Consider the following 14,044-nt stretch of genomic DNA (forward strand, 5'->3'; position numbering starts at 1 on the left):
CAATAGACCGAGAGGAATAAAACCCAGGAAAATAAGACCTTGACATGTCATTAGCCTGCAAAAAAGGCTGAACTCATTCAGCAAGCTTCCCGTTCTTGCTAGGTGTGCCAGCTAATAAGCTAGAGTTGTCTCAGCACCAAATCCACGGGCTTTATGTGGCTGGGGCTGGGACTCTACAAACCATGTTTCTGCTTTGCCAGCTGTTTCTGGCGAGTCTCTACCAGAAGGCTCACCAGGGGAAAGAAGGAAGAGGGGCCTGTTCCCTCCTGTTTGGTTTCCGTTGGCTTCTGGTTCCCAGTGTCATCACTCCAGCAAGGCTCCTTGCCCTGTACCGGGGCACTTCATCCCAGGAACAGAGAATGAGGCTAGTTTATAGTTTTCCCAACACTCACAGAATCAGATTCATTCTCTCCAGAGACCTCTGGTACCCCTCTCCTCAAAAGCCTGCCCTCCCTTCCAACCAGTGCACCCTTCTCAGAGGTCTGGGTCACAGCCCCTGAGTCCTCTCTGCCCAGCTTCAAAGTTTTACTAATAACCTCTCCTCCCTCCTTCCCCTCTCCTGCTTCCCCCCACCAGCCATGGGGTAGCAGCTGTGGCCTCAAGTTGCTACTTCTGTGACATTCTATACTCCTTTTGCCCTTTCAGGTCAATAATTCTTAATGCTTAACTCGCTCTGTGAAAATAACTTTAGGGTTTCTGCCCCTGAATGGACCCTGCCTGACCCACTGGGATCCCAACCGTGCTGTGTGGCATTTCTCGGCATGCTCCAGTGTGGATACTCGTCACCTGCCAGGCCCCAAGGGGCATGATGCTCAGACCCTCCTAACTTGCCAAGTGTGGCCAAGGAGCCACCTGCCAAAATATCACTTCCAGGGCTATACCTGCAAAGAATAGGACCCAGGAAACATTTTTAGCAAGTGCCCCCAACCTCCAAACCCTCTGCTTCAGTGCATGTGTATGGAGACAGTCTGACGTGAGTCAGGATTAAAGACCCCCGAGTTTCAGAGCTATGCACTCTGGCCAAGTAACTCGATCCCCCTGAGCCTGAGCTCCCTCACCTGTAAGGTAAGAATGGTACTCAGAGTGTCTACCCACAAGGCAGTGCTAAGACCAAAATGAGCAGAGAAAGCACCTAACTCTGGGCCTAGCATGGAGATGGGAGGACAGGAAGAAATGCACACCGTCCCCTGCCTGCTTCTTGAGGACAGTGGCCCATGGGTGGAGGCCAAGGCCCCAACGCTGAGCCCGCAGAGAGCAGCAGCACGTGGCCACTGCAGGGAAGGTGCCCGTGGGGCTGTCTGAGCCCCTGACGTGAAGTGATTTTTCAATGGCTGGCAGCAGCCATGCATCAGTAGGCCGCACTCCTGACTTGTCTCGTCATGTTCTTCTTGCTAGAGTCATAAGATGTCTAATACCAGCAAAAGTAATTAAAAATAAACCGAGAGACAGCGAACCATTTCAACCCTCCCTTTGGCGGCAAGGAGGGCCCGCGTGAGCTCTCCCCACGGTGGCCGAAAATGCCTTTTCCTGTCACACCGTTGACTGACCATGAAAAATGAATGTTCCTGCGATTTTCCTAAGACAGCTTCAGGATTTATCACCCTTGAAAAAAATATAGCAACGACAGAAACTGACCCAAAAGTTTCAGACCAAAATGTGACTTCTGTCAAGGAAGGAGAGATGGAGGGAGGGAAGGGGGAGGGGGGAGACAGAGAGATGTAACCACCCAACTGAGCCCTGAAATGAAACTGCAGAGGACACAGGAGCATCTTGGAGCATTCAAAGGAAGTTACATAAAAAAATAAATAAATAAAATAAAACTCTACTACCTACCTATTACCTACTGCCTCCTTCCACTGAAATCAAGTAAGATGAGGAGTCAATACAAAACTGCAGACCCATCCAGGTCCAGGCCTCGGCAGCTGGTTCCCCATACAGTAGTCAGACAGCACTGCAGCCAACAGCTCACCTCTCTCCCCTGTCCAAGGGCCTCCTCTGGCTCCCCATCAACACGTGGAGGATCTCATGCCTGCCCGTCGTGCCAGCCTCCCCTATGGCACTGCCCCCACGCCCACCAGGCTCCAGCCACCTCCTCTTCATCCAGCTCCTTATGCACACCAGCCTGCTCCTCCAACAGGGCCTTCGGAAATACGGTTCCCTCTGCTCTTCCCTACCCAGCTCCTTTGACTCACACATGCTCTCTGCAAAGAGACTGCCCTGGACCACCCCATTCTCTGATTCTCTGTCTCAGGCTGTTGGTCTCCTTCAGAAGATCCATCATGGATTCTAGCCATCTGGTCTTTTCACTTGTTTGCTATCTGTGATCCGTTATCTGCTCTCTGGGGTCTGCCTGGGGCTGTCATGTCACCCCATGCTCCTGGGATCTGGTCAGTACACCCACAATAGCTTGGGACATGGTCAGTTCTCAGTACAAACCTGTTCAATGAATGAATCACACCCCCCACACCATATGGTATACGTCCCTTGCCAGCTTCCTCAGCCACCCGCAAGCCCCTACATTAATCTGGTTCTATGGCATGAGGGAGAGTCACAGTACAGGTGGGGTGGGGGAGCAGGAGCACTTTGAGACCCCTCCTCTACAAGCAGTATGACCTAAACTCCTTCCCCAGTTGCTATGCTTTGGGTAAATCCCTTCTCCTCCCGACCAGCTCAAAGGAAGGCAAAGAAAGAGTTTTATAAAATCACTGGAAAGCCAGAAAAGGAAACAATGTAGTTTAGGGAAAAAAAAGAAATAACAAAAAGTTTCTTCCAAATTGCCTGAGACTATGAAAAGGCTGGTTTCTTAAAAGGATAAGCACTGACTCAGCTCAGAAACTGCCCCCCAGAGTGGCACAAGTCCTGTGGAAAGATGAGGAGGTAGGCGTACCTAAGTCTTCCAGCACCTCCTTCAGGCCACTAGGACATGGCTGGCTTGAGGCTTCAGCTTCCAAATTATGCCAAGGGAGGCAGCCCTGGAGCAAAACTCCCAAGAGAGCTGTTCTCAGAGATCTCTGTGACCCCAGGTCAAAGGACTGTGATTTCTAACAGTGTTTCCAAATGTGCTCCAAAGCATTCTGTGATCAAGGGCTTCCCCCCGGCCCCAAACTGGGAACTGTTTGCCCACCCCTTCCCCATCCATGCCATCCCTACCAGGTCACCGAGGATCCCCCAAGGGCCTCACGACTACTGTCTTCAACTTTGTTCTGGACGTAGCTGATTATAGAACACACAGCACACATAACTGAAATAGCATTCACCTTTGAAGTTCTTTCTAAAAGAGGAAAACCATTTAGTTACACCCAGACAGCCTCGTCCTGAGGCCACACATTTGCCATCCACTTACTCTCTGTCTGCAGCCCCGATGGGTTCCACATCCGTGACATTCTGCACACCTCCCCCCTACACACACACACTTGGGGGTGGAAGGCCAAGCCAAAGAACTTATTTCCTGGGTGACAATGTGTGTGGTTTGGATGGCCAGCTCTTCCTAGGACTCAAGGTCATTTTGGTTTGCTCTTCCCTTCAACATGACTGCATTCTGGTTCACCAGCCTTACCATTCGATGCTGGGTGGTCAGTTCAGCTCCGAATGCTAGTTGTGGAGCCCTGAATCAGTTATGTAGCCTCAGTTTCCTCTTGTATAAAGAGGATAGAGTAGTACTCGGCTCTTGGGTTTCTGTGAGAATGAAGTGTATGCGCAGCATTTATAACAGAGCCTGCTCCTTGGCATTGATAAGGATGAGTTCTCATTATGTTTCATGCATACATTTGGGCACAAGGCATTCTCTCATTGAGGGAGACTCGGGCTCAGGGAGGTGTAGGGAGCATCCTAGGGCTGCCTGTACTCCTCATTGCAGACCCACGGGAAGCACAGATTGTGCAGGGATGCCTACCACGCACAGAAGGGCCACTGCCCATGCTGCACGCCCAGGCAGAGTTCCATAGCTTCATGCATGGCAGAAGCCAGTTGAGACGTGGGGTGTTATGTGGTGTCTGCAGCCACATCTCACTCCCTGGAGCATCACACACAGCAAGGACAGTGATTACCCTTGAGCAGGGGGATGCTGACAGGGATTCCAGGGATCCTGTTATCCTTGGATTCTGAGAGTCTCTGGCTTCCTGGGAAAGCAAAGAGGGAATGTGATTCCCTTCAGGGTGCTCCATTTCTTACTCAAGTGACATGAAAGCTGTGACACCACCATGTGCCCCTGTCACCACCAAAACAAGATTCAAGGGGCAGTTAAGTCTGACACGTATGGAGACCCCACGTACTAGGCACTGGGTCCAGCCCTAGGCTGGGTACCCATGGTGCATTCCCGTTCTGAATGATCCCATCCACGTGTCCTGTATCCCGGCCCCGGTGGCAGCACCAACAGAAAAGGGGAAAAACAGAAACTACTCAGGACAGAAAAGCAGAAAGCACTGCCCCAGGCTTACGAGAGACCCCAAGGCACAGAGTAAGGTACTTGCCATCAAGGTTCCCAGCTCTCCGCCATTGATTATGTGGTGAGTATAGTTCATTAGAGTGGAAAAAAGCAGTGGGTGACTGGGTGACAGGCACTGAGGGGGGCACCTGACAGGATGAGCACTGGGTGTTACGCTATATGTTGGCAAATTGAACTCCAATTAAAAAAAATATACAAAAAAAAAAAAAAAAAGGAAAGGAAGCAAAAACCCACCAAGACCGTCTTCTGTTGAATTCAGCCAATGCACATATTTCCAAGGGCATCTCAATAACTTTTAACAACACACTGATTCCTTCAAATCAAGGTTGACAAACAGGACTTCCTATAGGGCTAGATTCTTTAAATTATTTGTCTACCATTTTCTTACCTATCCACTCTCCACTCTATCTTGTGCATCAGGAAAGGTAATGATAAATCATCCCATGACCACCACCACCACCACCACCACCACCTCCTCCTCCTCCTCCTCCTCCTCCTCCTCCTCCTCCTTCTTCTTCTTCTTCTTTCTTCTTCTTCTTTTTTTTTTTTTTTTTGTTCACTTGGAAGAGCAACTATATAGGTGGCGGGTATAATCATTTTTCTAATTTAAATGCAGGCAGCTTTATTTCTTGAGCAGATCCTGAAATGAGTCCCTTCCATGTTGAGGAGTTCATATTTCATCCCAAGTATGTAAGAGCTGCTGTTAAGCTGCTAACCAATAGATATTAGGCAAAAGTAAATGGCATCTAATAAATGAATAAATAGCTCTGCCCTCAGAAATAAAATGCCGGCAAGGGACACATTGCATGGCAATCATGATGCTGTCTTCAGATTCACAGTTAAATCACCAATAATGCATTCCTTCTTCCAACTCATTCTAAAATGTTTCATTTGGCAGTTGCCTTGAGCAAAGCCCTGCCTGGTTAGGTGGTAGATACCTTCAAAAAATGACACCCACAAATGCCCTCCTGGTCTGCTCCCCACCTCCTTTTGCTTTCCCCTTCTGGGAACCCAACTGTCATATACTGTAGGCAAGTCCAGGCTACTGCACTGAGGGGAGAGGCCTCATAGTGTGGCCCTGCAGGATAAGATGCCATGTGGAGAGACAAGCCTTCCGGAAGAGAACCAAGACAACCCAGGCAAGCTCTCAGCTCACAGAGGAACCAAATGCTGTTCCTCAGGCTGTTTCTTACAGTAGTCGCTCCCCCGGTGTGCAGCATCCACATCACCTGGCACTTGTGAGAAATGCACATTCTCAGAGCCCACCCAGTCCTACTGGGTCACAAACTCCCAGCATGGGATAATAAGCAGTTGGTGTTGGAACATGTCCTCCAGTTGATTCTGATGTTGGCTCAAGCTTGAGAACCACAGTCAGGGGAATCACATTCCAGCCTCTTTAAGAGCATTTTCCTCTCTCCTGAACCTACTTGCTGTTTCTATAATCTTGAAGACTGCCAATTACAGTATAACAGAACCCTCTACTAAATATCTAATATCCAGAAAAACAAAGAAAGATGACTGCTTAGACATTGCACCTCATCTCCCTTTAACATAGTGCTAAATAACCTGGGGATCCATGCAGACTCATTACCTGCATGTGCACAGAGAAGTCATCAAGAAGAGGGTGTATGTATGTGGACATGAATGCCACAGAACTCTCCAGAATGGAGCAGGAGGGACAGGATCCTGCTATTAATTTCTAATCATAAAAGGAGACATTCTTGCTACAAAAAGCAAATCTACTTCTACTCAATAGCACTTTATAAGTAGATGAAACTCCTTGATGTGATGTTGAAATTTCCAAGATCCTGGTTCCAATTAATCCAAAAAAGCACCTGGCCAAAAATCAATATTGTACCTTTGGCAAGATATGTCAAAATTTGTATTGTATCTGAAGAACTATGGCTTTGAAGCCCTCATCCTATGCCTCTCCTGCAAGTAAGGACTGGATATTTAAATACCAATATTACTAGGCAACTGCTATTCATCAGATGTCACCATGTGGGAGGGATTCATAGAATTTAGTATATGAGATTCATCTGATAATTTATTTGGTCTTAATGGAGCTGCTTATGAAAAGGCCCTTTCACTTTCTTCTTTTATGTAAGATGGTCCTAAATCATTCAAAATATCCTTCAACACACTATGAAATATCATGGCATCCACAAACATTCTACATGACTATAAATGTCTATGTCCCTACCCATGTTTACTAGTGCTGTGGCCTCCCACCCGACTGGCCTCAGTCACTCAGCCATACCTTAGGATTATGCATTAGGTACTGGCCACATGCCCAGTACCATTGCTGTATGCTCCAGGGGGTAGACACATATCCAGCATGCTCCCCCCCCGCCCCCTTCCCATGACATATGTCTATCTAAGAAGTAAGTCTGGCCTCTACCCGTCCCTGGAAAGTATCACCTGAAGTCCTAAGCTAAAATCACTTTGTCCAGTAGTGAACTCCCATCTCCTTCAAGGGTTGGGTTCTAAAGGCAGTGCTTATTGTGGGAGCCACAATCACCAAATATATATAACTGGACATCCCTGAGGCAGGTTCCGTGTCGGAGTCCCACATTCCCATAGAAAGCCCAGCATGACTAACTTTTCCTCCAGCTTCAGAAGTGATGGCAGTTTCCAAGGTTGAGCACCAGGGAAAGGATTTGGCGTCCATTTAAGGACCATATTGTACAAAATGGATGTTTCTTTAAAAAGCAGACATACATGTGATGAGGTGAGTTGTCAGTGTTAGTAGAGAAATGTGGGGACCAAGAATGACTAAGGGAACATGGAATGACATTGCATGCTCCCTCGAGGGTACATACTCTCTAGATACAGCAGAAGACACAGCCTTCATTTGTCTTTTTCTTCTTTTTTTTCTTTTTCTTGCCAAGTGTATATGGTTAGTCTAGTTCCAAGAAATCAAATATGCAAAGTAGAAAAAGTAGGGCAGACTTGGACAGAGTAATACTACTGGCTCATGGGACAGGAGCGCGCCTTTGAGATACTCCTGGGAGGGCACTCTCTCTGACTGACCTTTTTCCTGTGAAAATTCCACCATTCCAGTGAGATAGAGATTACCAACTGTTAATCTGTTGATTGATGCCCACCAGAGGAAATGATTAAAAACATGGATTACTACCCCACAGCCTTAGACATTTTGATTCTGTAGGTAGGGGATAAAGAACAAGTATTCATAATTTAAAAATCTCCCCAGAGAATTCAAACTGCCTAACAGTTTGAAGAAACTCTGGGTTTAAATTTTGGCAGAGGTGCCAAAATGTTAATATTTATCACTGATACCCTAACATATGGGTTCATCAGATAAATAAATGTCACCTGGAAAGCAAAGAAGGAATTTGAACAGAGAATAAGCTTTGACAAGGGTGGGGAACAGCCCTGGGGGATGGAGAGAAGCTTCTGGGTGGTAATGAGGGTGTAGAAGGAGGAGCCATAGAAACACGGAAACATCCAGGAGATGACTGTACAGCCACATGGCTGACTTTACCATCTATAAATGCTGGACTCACCAAGCAGCTCTGGCTCCATGGAAAACAAAAGTGTTGCCCCATATGAACGAAGCACAGTTCTCAAAGAATCTTTTCACTGAACATGTTGACCATGTCTTCATGAATTTCTTCTTTCCTCCAAAAAAGTTTCATTTTGAAAACAAGGAGAGCCATAGTATTCGGTTTGGTCAACCAGAAGATACAAGACTGAGAAACCATAGGTCATTATGAGATTAAGTCTACATGAGACACCCATCCCTGGACAACCTGGGGGTTACAGCACAACAGATCCTCTGTCAACTGCACTGCATGGCCGGCATTAGCCACTTACCTTTCGGTCTGGCCAATTGTACTTCGCAAAGATAGTATCATAAGTGTCCACTGCCCCATCGGTGATGAGCATGATGGCCTGGCTGCAGATGCTTCCTTGTCCTGTGTGGTTGAACTGTGGGAAGAAACAAGGTCAGACTAAAAGACACACCAGAGAGCTCTGTGCATCCACGAGGCTTCAGAGGCATGAGAGCTTGGGAAGCTTCTCAAGACAAGAGCTCGTTCTGCAAAACAGAACCTACACGATAAGCATTTCCCCCCATGCATTCTCTGTATTTGCTTTGACAAACCGGAACTAAATACTGACCACAGAGGGGATTTCTGGAAAACACACACAAGGTGGGAAGTGAGATTCTAGGACAAATAACCTCTCTTACCTTCAAGCACAGATAGTGCCTCATTATATTAGCCCCAAAGGCATTGGCACAATCACCCTTTAGCAACACATGATATGAGCAGCAGAATGAGCAGCAGGCAAGATCTTTCAAAATCTAAATGAGTCTGGTTTGATGCACTATATAGTAAAATCAAGGAGATTTTGGACACATGGAGAATAAAGTCAGGAACATGCCAATTCAGACTAGAAGCCCAAGCACTCGTTTTGTAGCACGTGTTTTAAATATATATTTGTTCGCATGTAACATTATATATTAGTTTGTATATGTTACTATTGTAAAACAGACTGAAATTCCAAGATTGTGCCCACTGGTGTGCAAGACTCTAAATTCCTTCAACTCTCAGTATTACCTGGCATCGTAAAAAGCTCCCAGCCTTGGGGCACCTGGGTGGCTCAGTGGTTGAGCATCTGCCTTCAGCTCAGGTCATGAGCCCAGGGTCCAGGGATCAAGTCCTACACCAGGCTCCCCACAGGAAGCCTGCTTCTCCCTCTGCCTATGTCTCTGCCTCTGTCTATGTATCTCTCATGAATAAATAAATAAAATCTTTAAACCCCCCCCCCCCCACACACACACAAAAAAAAAAACACAGAAAACAAAAACAAACCTCCCAGCCTTTGTGAGTAGTAGACAGGGTAGACTGGTTACCAGAACTTGATGTCCCTCTCTGGAATCAGGGTATAGAATTCCCTTAATGAATGCTATTAATGCAATTCAAAGCAACAGCATGTCCTTTAAAAAACCCTACAGTTAGGGTGCCCTGAGTGGCTCAGTTGGTGAAGTATTGGCCTTCAGTTCAGGGTCCTGGGATCGAGCCCTGCATCGGGCTCCCTACTCAGCAAGGAATCTGCTTCTTCCTCTCTTTAAGCCCTCCCCTCTGCTCATTCTCTCTCTCTCTTTCAAATAAATAAATAAAATCTTTTAAAAATATAAATAAATTAATTAATTAATTAATACATACTCTACAATTAACATGACAGTGCTGAGGCATGAAAACATACAAAAAGTCTTTAACTTTCAGTAGTGAAAATTCCCACCATTATAACTGGTGAAATTTGCTCATTAATTTTTTATTATTTACTAAGTGCCCACACAGAGCTGAGGATGAGACATGCAAAAATTCCTTCCCTCCTGTAGTTTATAATTCTATGTGTGTGTGTGGGGGGGGACATAAAAACAAAGTAAATAAGTATTCTAGGGAACCAAAAAATAAAAAAGAAAGCAGACCAGGGGAATAGGAAATGAGGAGGGGGCGACTTTAGAAAAAATAGCTAGAGAAGACCTCATTGAGAAGATGGCATATGAATGACACCTGCAGGGGGTGAGAATCTAGGGGAGGGTCATCCCAGAGCAGACCAAGAGCACATGCAAAGGCACAGGGTGGGCAAGTTCCATCTGCTGACCAAGGCACTGGGGAGGGATGGAAACTGTTCTTGGATTCACTGGCTGTTCCTGCTGGAGTAGAGTGCTAATAAAGCATTCAAGGTGAAATGCAATGCCTAGTCTCTGTGTACTTAGAATTCTGATGTAGATAGAGATTGAAGTTGCAACTGGAGAGAGAAGACTATAACTAACTGGATGAATGAATGAATAGATGGAAGGGAGGGAGAGAGGGAGGAAGGAAGGCCAGAAGGAATTGCTTGGGGCCATATGGGGCAGAGCAAAGCCACCTAAAGACATGCATGGACTGCCATACTATGGTGAAAAACATTTAATCCCATCCTAGCACCACAAGCTGTGATAAATTCTCATCTCAGAGTGTCCTTTTCCTCGTTTATAAAATGAGTAACATGCTTACATGGTTGTTACAATGCAGGTTAAATGTTCATCATATGCTGGGCAGCAAGTATTAACTTACTTAAGACTAGCTTCTGAGGTAAGTACTATCGTTATCGGCATTTTACAGGTGGGGAATTTGAGGCAGGGAGAGATTAGTTAACTTGACCAAGGTCGCAGAGCTCCCATCTGTAATGGCCAGGATTTAAACCCAGGCAGTCCAGCTCTAGAATCTATCCCCAGCACACTCTATGGCCTCCCAATAATGAGATGAAGGTCCTTGAGCAGATGGAGATGCATGGTAGGGTGCCATCAACACTTCCTTCACCTGCTTCTTCCTCCCTCCATCCTTTCCAGAGTTCTAGGGTCACATGGTAGTCACCACATCTTCTACCAAGAATGAGTGAGTGCTCTTCAAATTGTGTGCCTTAGGCACTTGCCCCACTGTAGCCCTGGCCCTGGCAGCCATTCCTGCAACTCGGACTGGACCAGAACCCTTGAATTAATGAGTGGACATGGCCCATGCTGTAATATCATAGAAATTCTCAGGTATGTATAAATACTTGAGAACTAAAACCATCCCACGCAGCTATGGTTCTATTGTCTTCATCAACTACTATTCCAGAAAACTCTTGCTCAGGAAGATAAAATTGCAAATAACTTTATTGCTTATTCCAGGAACATCCTGAAAGGCCCATCAACTCTTCAATAGAAACCATCACAGGACAATCTGTACCCTAAGACTCTTGAAAGCCCTGACCTCAAAATCTTCCCTCTGTTGCACCCAACAATCGTAAACTAGAATGTTAGGATTCTCACCCAATCTTAATGAAGCCTCTTCCTTCTCGTCCATTCTGAAAGACTACCTTCAATCAGTCTTCATTGTCTCAAAAAAAATGACTTTGTCCCTTCCACTCTGAGATACTGCTAAGATTCTATCATCATAGTGCATTTTCTTCCTTACTGCAGTAAGAAGAAACATTGCTGGAGTCCTGTCCTATCAACAGGTTGTTCTGGAAATATTTTGGGGAGCTGCATTCAACACAGTCTTCAGATCATTGAATAACCCCAGCAGTGGGCCCCCTGAATAAAGGTGATCACTGCTTCAGTTCACAGAGTCTGAAAAAGGGGAAAAAAATCAAGACACCTTAAGACTGTTGTTCATGTGACTCACTGGAAAGCATCCTGGCAAAATTCTCCGAAACAAAAGGCAAGAAAGAGAGGGAAATGAAGATATCTGAATAACACAGACTGGAAGAAGGGGCTGCCCTGAGCTGTTTATTTAAAAACATCACTTTCCTCTCTGGCTGAGTCCCTGGTATTCTCTGCTGCAATCTGCAGTCGGAGAATTTTGAAGAATGCAATTAAATTCAAATGCTTTGATGAGTAATATCTCTTCTCTTCATATTTGTCTAGAACTTTTTTTTTTTGAATAGCGGGAGTGATGAAAGTGTTTTCCATAATAATAACAATGACAAGGGCCTGATGATGAACTACAATTAGCTCAGTGATTCATCAGTTAGCAGCGAAAATTTCAATGCATCCTGACATTTAGAGCATTTGGTTGTGATTAACAGTCTTTGAAATGTCACCGAATTTTATTTAATTGGCTAAGAAAAATTTTTAAAAGGTAATCACTGCAAAGATCATATTCATCGCCAAAAAAGATAATTGCGGTTGTCACATGACAAGGTAGATGCTAACTACTGTAGCAAACCAGCTCTGTGTTCTTACAGAAACTAATGAATACAGCAGAGATCAATAGCTGGAAGGGTCTTAGAAGTTTATTTGAATGCTCCTTTCAAAGCCGTTTGTACAACAACTGCAAGTCTTTAAGTCATCTGAGCAAATCCTGACACTGAAATGCAGGTAATTGCAAAACAGAATTTACTTCATTTAGTTATAGCAACCTCTGAACCATTCTGAGCCCCAGCCACAATCAAAATTTCAATTGTGTCTATGAGAATGTGCGTGTGTGTGTGTGTGTGTGAGAGAGAGAGAGAGAGAGAGAGAGAGAGAGAGAGACAGGGAGAGACACACAGAGGGACAATGTGTGTTTGTGTGATTGAGAAATAACTCTTTATTCGTACTGGCTTGCAAGGGCAGGAGTAATACACAGAAGAGAATTATATCACTTAAAGGTCATATTGATGAAGTGGAAAATAGCGAAAGCTTCATTTTCATGGGAGATTAAGCATCTCTGTGTTTTTCAAAATGTTTGGCTATTTAAAAGCCCAAAGCCCAGTGGCAAGACACAGGATGGAAATGTTTCTCTCTCTGAGATAAATGTGCGTTCGAAATATGGTGCCAACCATCAACCAATCTCAATTAGGGATATCTTATAATATTTTGTTCCTTTCGTTTCTACTCTTTGGAATTTACACTGGACCCATTGGGTTTTCTGACTGGCCAGACCCCAGAGGGTTTTACAGGTAAAGGCAGAGAAGAGGTGTTTGGAAGGTTTTCCTGGTTCAAAGTTATTTCTGTTATCAGGATTTAAGAAAAGAAATCCACCATGTGTTGGTGATTTCTCTGGATCTGAGAGGTGCTAGGAGGTTAATACACCCTCTTGCAGCAAACATATTATGCCTGAAGGTGTGCTTGGTGAGCTGTGACTTCTACAAGATTCTAACCCTGAGGTTCTGATATGATATAAAGAGTTCCCAAGTCAGTAAGTTTGAGTACTGGCATAAATACATTTTGAATAAGTCTGCTCCCTGCAGGATTTCGAAGGCCTTGAATATGCTCAGGTGCATGGTGGGTCTCCGGGAGAGGAGGATGGCATCTCACCACCTCAACATCTAGGCTGGAGTACCTTGGCAGACCAGTGTTAACTGGCATACAATGGGGAAGCACTGCTTGGAAGTGTCTCTGGGAAATCTGCTAAGTGACGGGATGGGGAGAGAGAAAGTACTAGGGCAAGGAAAAGGAGAGAGGGAAAGATGAAGGGAAGCTGACATTCCTGAGGACTGGGGCAGGAAGTTAAGACCAAAACACCAAGAGCTCTAGCTGCTTCTAGAAGCCACAGGCACCCTGACCAGAGTTGAGGCTGTCTAGTGTCTCCATGGTCACAGAGATGGCCCTTCCCACCCACCCCAACCCTGCTGAAAGGGAGTCAGGTACAGCTGGAATCCTCGACCCTGGTCTACCAGAGCCAGCTTCATGGGCGTGAGATGCACACAGCTGCACAAGGCCCCACACTTGGCTTAACACTCTGCTTGCTGCCTTTCTCTTAAGATTCTTAATGAGTTCTGAACAAGGGACCTGCATTTTCATTCTGCACTGGGCCTCACAAATGATATAGCTAGTGCTGGGTCTACTCCTCTCCCCATTTTACAGATGAGGAAAATAAAGGTCAGGCTAAGTAGAGTTTTCTCAAGGTTGCACAGCAAGCTCTGACCAAGTCAGGCTTCTCAGCCCGAACTGCCTGACTCCAGAGGCCACAGACTTCATATGACAAGCATCCACCAACTCTTGCTCCTTCACCACCTCTGCCAAAGAGCCAGGAAACAGAAATTCACTGCAGGGCACGTTTCCAAACAAGGGACTCATCAGGTCAGAGTAGCCTCCCCCTGCTCTAGACACAAGGCTTT

General features: G+C 45.7%; 1 protein-coding gene across 10 annotated transcripts in view; it reads right to left on the reverse strand.

The window, feature by feature from the left end:
* CACNA2D3 (calcium voltage-gated channel auxiliary subunit alpha2delta 3) overlaps positions 1–14,044 on the reverse strand; it is a 945,543-nt gene that overhangs the window by 367,590 nt on the left and 563,909 nt on the right. For all 10 annotated transcript variants that reach the window (XR_012011921.1, XM_072785849.1, XM_072785848.1 and 7 more), the window contains one exon: positions 8,282–8,395. Coding sequence is in view for 9 of the 10 variants with exons in the window: in XM_072785849.1 (XP_072641950.1) it covers positions 8,282–8,395 (114 nt within the window). In the remaining variant the exon portion in view is untranslated. The remainder of the gene's footprint in view (positions 1–8,281; positions 8,396–14,044) is intronic.

This window comes from Canis lupus, chromosome 19 (genome assembly GCF_048164855.1).
Source record: "Canis lupus baileyi chromosome 19, mCanLup2.hap1, whole genome shotgun sequence".
NCBI lineage: Eukaryota > Metazoa > Chordata > Mammalia > Carnivora > Canidae > Canis > Canis lupus.